This window comes from Lepisosteus platostomus, chromosome 2 (assembly GCF_059453375.1).
Source record: "Lepisosteus platostomus isolate fLepPlt1 chromosome 2, fLepPlt1.hap1, whole genome shotgun sequence".
In the NCBI taxonomy this organism is placed as follows: Eukaryota; Metazoa; Chordata; class Actinopteri; order Semionotiformes; family Lepisosteidae; genus Lepisosteus; species Lepisosteus platostomus.
Window position 1 is genome coordinate 1,255,012 of NC_142612.1, and position 12,305 is coordinate 1,267,316.

The following is a 12,305-nucleotide window of genomic DNA, read 5'->3' on the forward strand; positions in this document are numbered from 1 at the left end:
GTTACCACACCTTTTAGCGGGAACTATTAGTTTTGTGTGATCTTTTAACAGTTTGTTGTACAATATACAGTACAACAAATATACAATGTACAATACATTGATTTATAAAATGTTTAACTTGTAGAAAATACAGTGAATATATTTACAGTAATTTAAAATAGTTTTATTTCAGAAGATATGATAACAATGGTGTCTGTTGCAGTTGATGATTGACATGGTTTTGTGTGGTGAGAGTTTTGTGTTTCACTACTTTTCTGTGCTACAAAGTGTGTGTCTTGTTAGGTTTTGATATCCAGGAAGTGCGTTTAAGGAATGTCTTTGGGATTCTGTTGAAGTGGATGACATGTTTAAAGCTTGTGAAATATCCAGTGTTTTGGATCAGGTTTCAAAGCCATATGATTCCGATTGGTATCATATCTGCAGATTGTGACACCCTATGGCCTGTACACACTTTCATAGCTAATATCCAGGTCCTTGTCATGTGACTAGAATAGTCTCTGTGAATATATGAAGGTATGTGGTTGCAGCAACTCACATATATGATGAAATTTCAAATTATAGCTGACACACACAAACAAATTATAGATGATGAAGTGATGTGTGCAGTGAAGCAGAGGGAGGAAGGAGAGTGCATGGTAAAATAGAAAAGCAGAAATCTGCGAAGTGTAAAAGCTGTATAGCCATACAGATTGAAAGACCTGGCTAGGTACAGTAGGTCTGTGTAATTTACTTGTATATTGTGCTGGTGATCCTTCCTAGTTTAAAAGATAAATAAGAGAAACAACTAGATTAAAACATATACAGTAACTTGCTTGACTACTGTCTGTGGGATTAGACACAAAGCCTCTGAAACATTGTGATGAAAGTCTTTTACTCTCCCCTCCACCCACCAGTAGTCCTTAGATGTAAGTATGTCCACATAGATTAACTATCAATCATTATGTAACAAATAAGAGGTTTTGAAAAATCATCACCAGCATTCACCTCTTCTAATGAAAGGAATATTGAGTCCATCTCACAGCTCGTGTCAAAACTGCCTTTGCAGTATTGATTTTGTAGCCAATTCTTTTCCAGGGATCAGATATATCTGCCCAAACCTGCTCACCATTGTGTCAGGGGAGAGGATGAAATATTAATACAAGGTAAATGAGGGCTCACTGCTCCCTCTGTCTCTGCCATATGGCCTTTGTTGAGGATCCAGGACCCTGGCTAGCCTAGGCCTGCCATATGTGCCTGGTGGAAAAAGAAAGTTAGACCTCACATTGGTAAGCAATCACGCCATATGGACTGGGTGGAGCAGGCAAAGCTAGCAACACTTCTGTGCACCGGGGCCTCTCAGCTGAAATGTTCATAAACATATAAATATTACATTAAACAAGAAATGCAGAATAAATGGGCTGATTGTTTCAATCTAATAGGATATTCTCAAGCAGCATCTAGAGCTATACAAACATCAATAATTGGGAGTTTATTTGGAGACGGGAAAAGGAGACCATCAATCATTTACAGCTGACATTTTCATGTAACATCTGGTGTACAAAGGCACAAGACAATAGCAAGTTAAAGCACAGGCCAGGAAGCTTTTAATAGAAATCCTGATAAAGGTAATGCTTATGGCAGTCACTGTCATGCCTCTGTCTATTTTTTGTGAGTGATCTCCTAGATTCTTCACTACTGATTACATAATACAGTTTGTATACTGTGTATATACTGTACTGAGCGGCATTAAAAACACAGCAAATGAGTTTTGGAGCAAATATCATTTGTTGCACTTTTGATGCCGTTTACCGTCTTTTTGTTGTCTATTGGTATTGCCTTCAGTGCTTAGCTTTCAATTTATAACTATAGTGATAAGTGGGGATTTAGAATTTGCTTTTGCAACTGAAATGGGTTACAGATGTCTTCACTACCAGGCTCTCAAATTCTGACCCTTAACCTGGCCATGAACGAAGGCTCTTAGTAGAACTTAGGCTCCAGTGCAGTGGTATACTAAAAGATAATAATAATAATTGCTTACACTTATATAGCGCTTTTCTGGACACTCCCCTCAAAGCGCTTTACAGGTAATGGGGATCCCCTCCACCCCCACCAGTGTGCAGCATCCACCTTGATGATGCGACAGCAGCCATAGTGCGCCAGAACGCTCCCCACACATCAGCTCTCAGTGGGGAGGGGAGCAGAGTAATGTAGCCAATTCATAGATGGGGATTATTAGGAGGCCATGATTGGTAAGGGCCAATGGGAAATTTGGCCAGGATGCCGGGGTTACACCCCTACCGTAACATGCTGACAGCACGTTTTACACAACCTTCGTCTAATTCTCAAACTGTTCAGGTGAAATTTAACCTCGATTGGCACAGCTTTAACAACACTGACATTTTTTCTTTTAGAGGTTAGATATGAGATATATTTCACTGAGTACTCAGCACACACACATATATAGTTTTAACTTTACTTTCATTGTATCCTTATTTAGGCTGTTCTGCATCTCAGGTAAGTCTCAAACCCAGGATGTCTCAGACTTATTACCACAGTACTAAAGGAACCCCCCCCATTTTAACCATTAACCATTTTTAAGCCCTCTAGTGTTCATAAGACAGCTCAATATTTACTTTAAACTGACGAGTAATTCTTGAAAGTAATCATATTTAAAGAAGCAAGTGTAACTGTTTTTGTTTTTCTGGTTGTCGTTACAGATGAGACTCCACTTTGCACTCCGACTGCAAGAGACAGTTTTGAGAAGCTATCCCTGGCAGGACAGCCTTTACCACCAGGATTTCCGTCTCCTTTCCTGTTTCCAGATGGGCTATCCTCAATAGAGACACTCCTAACCAATATACAGGTTAGTTTTCAAGATGCAGTTTTATGTATGTATTTAAACAGATCTCTTCATATTGTCTTATGATAGGTGACTTCTTTTAAAACAACTGACAGAGAGGATACCCACTAAAGAGTACTTGCACCTGCCATTCTGTTGCTTGTCTTAAACTGGAATAAAAGGGCATTTCAAAATCTAGTGGAGATTCAGCAAATGTACAGGTAGAAATAGGCATCAACACATGCATGGATGTAAGGTTTATTGAAAAGTTCAAGAAAATGAACCTTTTCCTGTGTACAATATGTCAGCATTTGCCAATAAGGTAATTAAGGATCATGTTTAAAGACATTAGCATGCCTTTAATTGAGTATAGCTTTTGTAGTCTCTGAAGTCCTTAACGTAGTGAGGAAGTATGACTCACTGAGTGACTCTGAATCTGCTTGATTGTGATTGCATTGTTTACAAGAAATCATTAGTGGAATACTGATTAAATTCTGTGTTTTCATCATCAGTATAATGTTCTAAATGTGGAAATCATAAACAGCACCTTTGCAAACATTATAAGAGATGTTGCGGTTGTGTTGTTCTAAACCATGCTTTTTTTCCATTATCCATGTCTATAAATTCAATAGAAAAAACGCTTTATTTTCAGTTAATCTAGATGTTTTTTTCTGCTAAAACGGATTGCACAGCATCCTAGCAACAAAAATAGTATAAAAGGAGTGCTATTTTATATATTAATACTTTTCCAAGGTGTACAGTAATAGACTTTGGATCTATATACTGTATGGATCCATTCATATTTCACAATGAAAAACATCATTCTGATTTGATAAAAGATAATATATTTATATTATATATTTTAACTTAATGCTTGTCTGATTAGTAATTTATATAAATGACGAAATTGTATAAAAAAGAAATGTATAACTGCATTTTTACATATGGAAAAGAACAGACAATACCTGTTCATTGGATTTTAAATACTAAGCACAAAGCTGAAGTTAATTTAACGTGCATTTAAAGTTGGGCTGGGTTTAGCACATTTTATATGATATAGCTCAACTTTATCTCCTGACTTCTTGTCACTTCTTGTGGCCATGATCTAAACAACCAGGCTTGCAAACTGAAGTCAAGGGTTGGTTTTGTGGTCTCTAAAGCTGCGTATTAATTATTGTGGCTCAGATTGCTTAGCTCATTTCACATGTGACTTGGACATCAGTCAGGTCGGAATGATTTCCACTCCGTTTAGCCTGGCTTGTGATACATTATTATTAATCAACTCTATATATAGCCGCACTATACATTCCTAAAATAAGTCATCCTGTGTAATGATCTCTGGGAAGAGTTCTGATGAAGTACAGCCATAGTATAAGTCAACAAAAGGAATCCAAGCAGAAAATTGAGATATGTCAACTTTATTTAAATTGAGGTCAAGCAAAAGACCAATTAATAAGATATAGCTCATTTCATTTGGTTTAATTGTATGTGTGTAGGGAGTAATCCGTTTGATATTGTCCTAGCTTGCTGTAAATATGTAAATATGTGAATATTTCCTTTTTATATGTCCTATAATAAAGTCCACTAGGAAATATTTGGTTTTATTGCAAGTCAATCCTGTATTAATAGGATATTAAATAGATTTATAAATGTGATAATCAACTTTTTTATCCTTCCCCACAGGATAGTATTTGATTACATTTTTAAACATTTTATTTTCTAATACTATTCCTATTTTTTCTTAGTTTTTTATGTACACATACTGTACATCACAGGTGAATAAATCAAAAGCTTTAACACTGAAGTCAGACATCTATTGCTGGTTTCTTAACACGTAACCTTGTTTTGACTTTAGCCAGATGTTCTGCTAAGTCGTCTTTGATGTGTCATGGAACTGCTATTCATTGTCGTCTATGAGAATGTTCTTTATCCATCAACCTGTTATCGTAGAACTGCTTAGACCTGAGTTGCAGCAGCTCAGGGTCTGTCCCAAAACCAAGGAAAATTACACCCTGGACAGGACCCTGTCCCACCACTGGGTGTACTCACATGACTGGCCTCATTTATCAAATTGATTATTTTTGTCCTTTATATAGCATCCTGATTTTGTAAAATTATTTGAGAATGGCACAGCTTTCAGAACTTTCTTCACTGGCAGACGACCATGCCTAAAAAATGTAAACATATATACAGGGCCTCTTAAAGGTGGCCATCGACAATGCCAGAGCCCAGGAGAAGCAGATCCAGCTGGAGAAGACTGAGTTGAAGATGGAGCTTTTCAGAGAGCGGGAGCTCAGAGAAACACTGGAGAAGCAGCTGGCCGTGGAGCAGAAAAACAGAGGTATCTAAAAACCTAATCAAGGAATTGATAGTTTAGCATGATAAGGGCTTATTTTTTATTTCATTCTCCAGGGGGAATGATGAATTTACTACCCTGCTGTACTTTAAGCAACTAGTAAACTGAGGTGATCGATACCCTGCAGGTCTGGACTGGATGGGAGTGAGACTGACTGGGGGATTCTCTTCCTGTCAAACACCAGCAGCAGCCCCTTCAGCTCCCCAGCTGTCCGCAATGGAGGACAGGAACAGTCTGAGCTGTGTCTGTCCTCTGACTGGCACTTGAGCTCGCAGTTTCCTTTCTAGTATCTAGCATGAAACAAGGGCTTTTTTCCTGACATCCCATTGTTTGGGGAATAGAAATATTCTGTGTAAGCAAACATAGCAACCCTTGTAGCAATCCTAATTTTTTTTTCTTACTGTTTGGATTACTGTTTCTTGTTTCACTTCTTACAGAGCCAGAAATTGCAGTGAAGGGCTACTCTAGACATTCTGTGACAGAGATTTTTGTTGACTCATGCCCATGTGGTCTATAGTTTTGGCTTTGGTTTCAGCAATATAGTTGTATGTGTTATGAGACTGTACAAGTAACAACACATGGCAAACTAGTGTCATTAGGCTTGTAAATAACGTATTTCTTCATACGTAATGAATAGGAACTCTCTAAACTGCCAGTTGTGCCACTCTCAATAAGTTCTCTTATTAACCAAGATGCGGTACTAGATTTAACATTTAACAAATTCCCCATCCACATCATAAACAATGCTCAGTCGGCACACTTTGAAGGACTTAATTCATAAGAACACATGAAAGCTTACAAACAAGAGGAGTTCTTTCAGCCCATCTAGCCCATTTGGTAGTTAGGGGTTGACTGATCCAAGGCTCTCATCCAGCTGTTTCTTGAAAGAAGCCAGGGTTTCTGCTTGAACTACATGGCTGGGCAGCTCGATCTGTATTCCCCAATCCTCTGGGTAAAGACAAGCCTCCTGTACTCAGATTTAAATGCACGTTCACAAAGTTTCACTATACAGATACAGTAACTATTCTCTTCAAACAGCATCGTTCTTCTAGCAGGCTTTTGGATTGTTTTGTTAATGTACAGTATAAATGGTAAAATGAACAGTTCACGTTTTAGCAAAGTGTATTTCAGAGAGAAAACAATAGAATACTTAAAGCAACTAGTTAGTTGTAACATAATTGTATTAATGTTATTACATTAGCATTATTCATTTATTTTCCTGGTATCATCTTCAACTTATAAATTAGTCTAGAAGTGAACAAAAATTAGAACTCAGGAGTTCTAATTATTAGTTAAAATTAGTGCATATGTATAAATAATTACCTTTGTTCACATAGAGCAGCATCTGGTCATATCAAAGTGCATTGGCAGTAAAGAAATTAAATAAATTTAATTCCACACTGAAAAGTGAAAAGACATGACTAAACATTCTAAAAGTCACTTGACATATAATTAATCAAATTACTTTAGCATTCATAAGCCAACTTCTGAAACTTTTTTCACCAAACTTACATCTCAGGCCCCACACCTCTGTTCCCTATATAAAATCTGTATATAAAAATGTACTGTTAACATAACAGCAACAACATCACTTTATTAGCCCTATACAATTTCTTGCATTAGAAATCTTCTTTTCACATACCCTAGCTTGCTCTCCATGAGACACAGACAGGGAGAGAGAAGCTTGGGGTCAGAGCACAGGGTCAGCCATTGTACAGCACCCCTGGAAAAGCTGGGGTTAAGGGCCTTGCTCAGGGGCCCAACGGAGTAGGACTCCTCTGTCAGCTGCAGGATTTGAACCGGCAACCTTCCAGCCACAGGCGCAGATCCTGAGCCACAGAGCCACCACTCTGCCTGCTGTTGCATTTTTAGATCTTTACTCTAGAAGGGAGCAAAATATGGGGAGACAAATACGTTCTCAACTTGAATCTGAAAATGTATATAAAAAATAACTCAATATATATTAAACCAGCATATTTACTAATGATAATAGAATTACATTCTTCGTTCTCATAAAGTGTTGCAAATTGAGGGTAAGAAAAATTTATACTTTTGAATTGATGTTTTTCTCTTAACATCTTTCTTTTTTTCTTGGATCATAGATAAAAATTACATCTGTTTATAGAGAAAAGGTGCGGCTCTTAGAAAAGAGGTATGATTGAGAACATGTAATTTTCACTCATCGCCTGTCCTTTTCTCCAGCAATAATTCAGAAGCGGTTAAAGAAGGAAAAGAAGGCAAAGAGGAAATTGCAGGAAGCACTTGAATATGAAACCAAAAGGCGAGAACAGGCAGAGCAGACATTGAAGCAGGCAACCTCCACAGACAGTCTCAGGACCCTTAACGGTGAGAAAAAATAGCCACTAAAATGTTTTCAGATGTATAAAGTTACAATCAAGGGCCGCTAGTGAAAGAAGTGGAAAAACGTGGTTCAGTGAGATTAGTACCTTCATTAAACTAATAGAAATGTTATCTTTTCCTTCAGCAATGTCGGGTGTCTCCTTGGAACGGCTTGTCGCAGATATCTTGTAATGGGAACCTGTGTTAGGTTTATTGCCAATTTTCTGTATCATCAATCAGACTCCTGTTTATTTATTATTTGAAATTACTGAGTAGATAGAAGTAGAATTATTTTTTTTTTAAAAGCAAGAGCAGAATTACATTTATATAGCCAGTGGAAATTGTGGGGATAAAATTCTTCATTGTATATGCAGTAAAAACTGTACCCAGAGAAGGGCTTACTGTATTTGTGATCTCACTCTTTATGAAAATGGGTGTTCAATTATTGAATTCTGTATTGAATTTGTGTGCATATAAAAATGTTCACTTCTCAAATTTCGCTCAGTTTTGGAATTGAACAAGTTTGGTTAATGAACAGTTAAATTAATTCAGTGCTTGATTTTTAATAGCTGGAAAACTTTGGTTACTATCACAACATGAAAACCAATAGAATTTTAGCTAAATTAATTTCTTTCATTTCCTTCTTGACGCACAAAGTGATCTTGGAGGAGATCTGTTTAATGATATGCTGTGACTTAAAGAAGTAAAAACAATTAAAGGGTTTATATGACATTGAAAAACTTCTCTAAAACCATTGGTCTTTATTTTAAAGCCATCTATATGATACATTTGTATAATTCATCAAACAATAGAATGTGAGACTTGACTACAAAACACACTGGAGCAACCCCAAAATGTGTATACACATAGAGATGGCTATGAAGAGTGCTGGAGCCATTCTTGTGGGTTGTTAATGCTGAAGGTCCAAACATCAGCCTTGGGGAAATTCCATTAAACTTCTTAATAATGCCTCCTTTTAAATGTGTTTAGAGTAGTAAATTGATTTTCACACCTAAACATACCATTATAGCAGCATGTTATAACTGGTGAACAATCACCTGGGTGGTATTACTTAACTCCTTTTTAATTATGGTGTTAACTAAATTCTTTAAGATATCTGTTGTTGTATTTTTTCCTTCAGTTGATGAGAATTATCCTGATTAATGAATAATGTAATTCTTTATTTCTGTTTCATTTCTAGATGTATATAATCTAGGTGTTTCTGAAACAGGTGTGCCAGTCAGATATTTCTGTAGTTTCTTCATATTAATATCCATATGGCAAATCAATAATGTTTATTTACCAATGTCTTTCTGTTTTCATAGATTCATTGACCCAGGAGATGGAGACTGACCGCAACAGTGGCAGAACAGATGCTGAGAGGGCAATACAAGGTACATTTCTGAGAAGGCTATAAATCTACTTCCTGCTCTATGAGTTTTACTTAGTCTCAGCCTGCTGTTCAAGCATGCAGTTTACCATCTGGGACACACCACTCCAAGTTCAAGCAAGGTTAAGATTGCTGTGTTTAATTACAAATTTTATTTTGATATTTGAATTTATATATCCCCTTTTCCAAATCAAACAATTTAAACTGTATATGTGTTATAGAGTGTGTCTCTACTCCATTGTTAGACTGATTTTTTTCTCAGTTAGCAATGGGGATTCTCAGCACGGCAGTCTAGCAACATCAGTCCTGTACTTCCCAAGGTCTGGCCCAGACCAGACCAGCGGCGCCAGGGGGCAGTGTCGTGTTTGAGACAGCAAAATAAAGTTAAAGGCATGATAAGGCACGGTGCAGGTGGATTACCCTTTAAGTGATCCCATACTGTATATTACCATCAAAAGAGGTACTTTCTATATAGTATTTAAACTGCTGTACTGGGCATTGAGCCCAAGACATTAGTAGAGTGGTGGATACAATTTTCCTCCTGTGAAAAAAGAATTACTTTTTGATCCTTTGGGATTAAAAATGTGCTATTATTCTTACTACTACTTATATTTTATATAATACTATAAAGTGTATTATACTTTAAATCTTTAAGTACATTCAATAATAAAAATTGGGCCTGCTAATAATAATGCAGCCGTTTGAAATAGAAAAGTTCACTGGTATCGGTTTAGTTTATTTGTATTGGTTAGGTGTCCGGGTGTGACTTGGGTGCTGTGGAAGTGATGTTGGCATTTAAATAACACAGCTACACATTTGCCACTGGCACAACTGCATGTCTGAGAGGACAGTCTTTTCACAGATGTTCTGTATGAGTAGTTCATCATTAATTTGTAGCATGTGTGAAAGTTTATGGCCTTCACAAAAAATATCGCTAACAGTGATTATGGAGAAAGCGCTTTGTGTGAACTTTTCACGCAAATCGGAAATTGCTTGCTTATTGAGATGGAAATGGTAGATGATTTTGTCTCCTGCTCAGCTGAAATGTCAGTGGTTGATTGTAGAGTAGGGCCTTTCACTTTATGGCTCGGGTTTCCTCTTGTCGTGGCTGCCACGTGTATGGCAGGCACTTTCAGCGATATTTGCAACACTATGACTTGGGGGAGCTGGAGGGAACTCTTCTCATTTTAATGACACAGATGTTTATTGCACTGCTTTGATTTTGACATCGAAATGCCTTTTTTTAGATGCGTTTATTATTTTAGATGTATTTTTCTATATTAATGTTTTGATATAGCATACTCTTTGTTAGGGTAATAACATGATTTCACATTGGAAGGAATAGTTTTTTACAGGAGTTGTTTTTTACATTCATGTTTTACAGTACAGTATGTATCAAAACGTCACACTGCCTATCTGTTAACCAACACTTTAATGGTCTTAATGGTCAATCATATAAAGGAACCGCAGTTTTCCATAAACCAAAAATAAATAAATGTACCTGTAAATGTACAATGTAATCACACAGTGCAAATAAATCAGTTTCTTTTTACGTGGCATAAAGAAATCTGATTAATTAGCTAAGAATGCAAAGGTGTATCTCAAAAATGACTTGAAAACATCTGGAAACAATACCGTTATGTCTACCAAATGTAGCAATCAATATGGCCTTTTGTTTTCCTAAATCAATCCTGTCTTGGATTGATTAACTTGGGACGACAAACTGCCAAATGGCCAGCTTCCGTGCCAGGAGACACAAGAACTGTATTATTGTTCTGTTTTTGTTCGTCGCACAATGGTTCCCTGCATTGTTTTTCCTCTGCTTTGTAAAGGTACAGGAAATGCTTCGTAGATGATAAATACTTAAAAAATATATTTTTAATAAAGAACAGATGAGAAGCACTACAGGAGAACATTCAATGTAAACTGCAGTGACAAATAAGGTCCTGCTCAGCCTCCTAGCTGACGTCATGCTCTACCTGTTCTCTTCCTCTGTGCTGGGCTAATAAGCAGTGAAAGAAAGCCCAGGTTAATCTAGCGTTTGTGCCAAGAGAGTGACATGGCACGCACACACCGCACAGCAAGGAAGTATAGTTCAAGCTGAAACTCTGCAGCTATAGGGGAGGCATCAGTGCTGAAGCTGGGCAGCATACCACAACAATACAGTTCTGTGCAGGTTAACACGCACAAGGCCTGTACTATCAGTGAAGATATCTTCAACCGTGATGTACAGAATGTCCGAGGAGGGAAGGCTCTGACAGGCAGTGTATTCTCTGTTCTAACAGTTGATTCCCCAACAACCCTGTCACATACGAGACAAATTCTACAGTTACAGAAGCACTTTCACTCGTCTGCTGCTGTCAGGTATTAGCAGGATTCAGGTGGAAACATTCCGATGAGCAGCGGAACTGAAATGGCAGAATTGAACAGGTGATAATGTACGGCCCTGCGGACTCTGAATACATTCTTGGCAAAACTACACTGTTGCCGCTGAAGGTCATTAATGAAAAGCATCATCTTCCCACCAGAATGGGCCCATGTGGTGCCCACATCGGTGCACGCAGACCAATCGTGGGTCTTGGCCAAAAGGCAAAATTCAAACACTGAGGCACAATCCTCCAATCTCTTTATGACACAGACATATAGAGTCACAGACTATACACTACTGTTCAGACAAGCGTCTTCACCTCAAACAGAAAATGAGTGATACCGATATGAGTTGTAGTTCACTCCCACAAACAGTACAGTAAGACTTAGGAAAGACATTCCAACTCTGTGTTTTCTAGCATTCAGATTCATCTAAAAAATTAGCTCATATACTGTAGAAGCCCTTTGTTTTGGTAATGTGATGATTAATTGTATTCCCTATTGTTTGTCGCAGTACTCATAGAGTATATACTGATGACATTTTTGTGAAATATAGAATGTTTAACTAGGGACAATACAATAAATAATCTGTAAACTGTGCAATCTTGTTTTTGTTTTTTAGACACAGATGTAATGTTTACACAGACAGATTTGTACATATGTTGAATTTAGCCTAAAGTACTGTTGTCCTTGGTTTTAAAAAAATATTTCTGTATTACACCATGTATTTGCTTAATTTCATAACATATCCATTGTTATGCTAGTTTAAAGCAATATGTGATTTCTGGGGGTATCACATAATTTACATTATATAAGAAAAGGCTGTTTTGTAAACATATTAATGGAAATCCTCCAATTACATTTATAAAATGTCAATGTTACATAACGTTACATAGCATGGCATAGAAACTGAAGAGGTACTGTGCAATCTGATAAGTTAAGAATGCTTTCTCAAAGCAAGAAAGAAAAAGCTTATACTCTCTGTGTTTGTGAGCCTGGCTCTTATGGCTTGTGGTCTCTGCAGTCTGCACAAA

The 12,305-nt window shown here is 37.2% G+C and overlaps 1 protein-coding gene across 11 annotated transcripts in view; it reads left to right on the forward strand.

Moving 5' to 3' along the window:
- Positions 1 to 12,305, forward strand: part of LOC148675643 (dachshund homolog 1-like) — a 189,156-nt gene that overhangs the window by 154,427 nt on the left and 22,424 nt on the right. For 10 of the 11 annotated variants that reach the window (XM_088644477.1, XM_088644479.1, XM_088644480.1 and 7 more), the window contains 4 exons: positions 2,697 to 2,842; positions 5,012 to 5,159; positions 7,377 to 7,520; positions 8,840 to 8,908. In XM_088644477.1, the coding sequence (XP_088500603.1) occupies positions 2,697 to 2,842; positions 5,012 to 5,159; positions 7,377 to 7,520; positions 8,840 to 8,908 (507 nt within the window). The remainder of the gene's footprint in view (positions 1 to 2,696; positions 2,843 to 5,011; positions 5,160 to 7,376; positions 7,521 to 8,839; positions 8,909 to 12,305) is intronic. The other variant, XM_088644478.1, reaches the window with a different exon arrangement.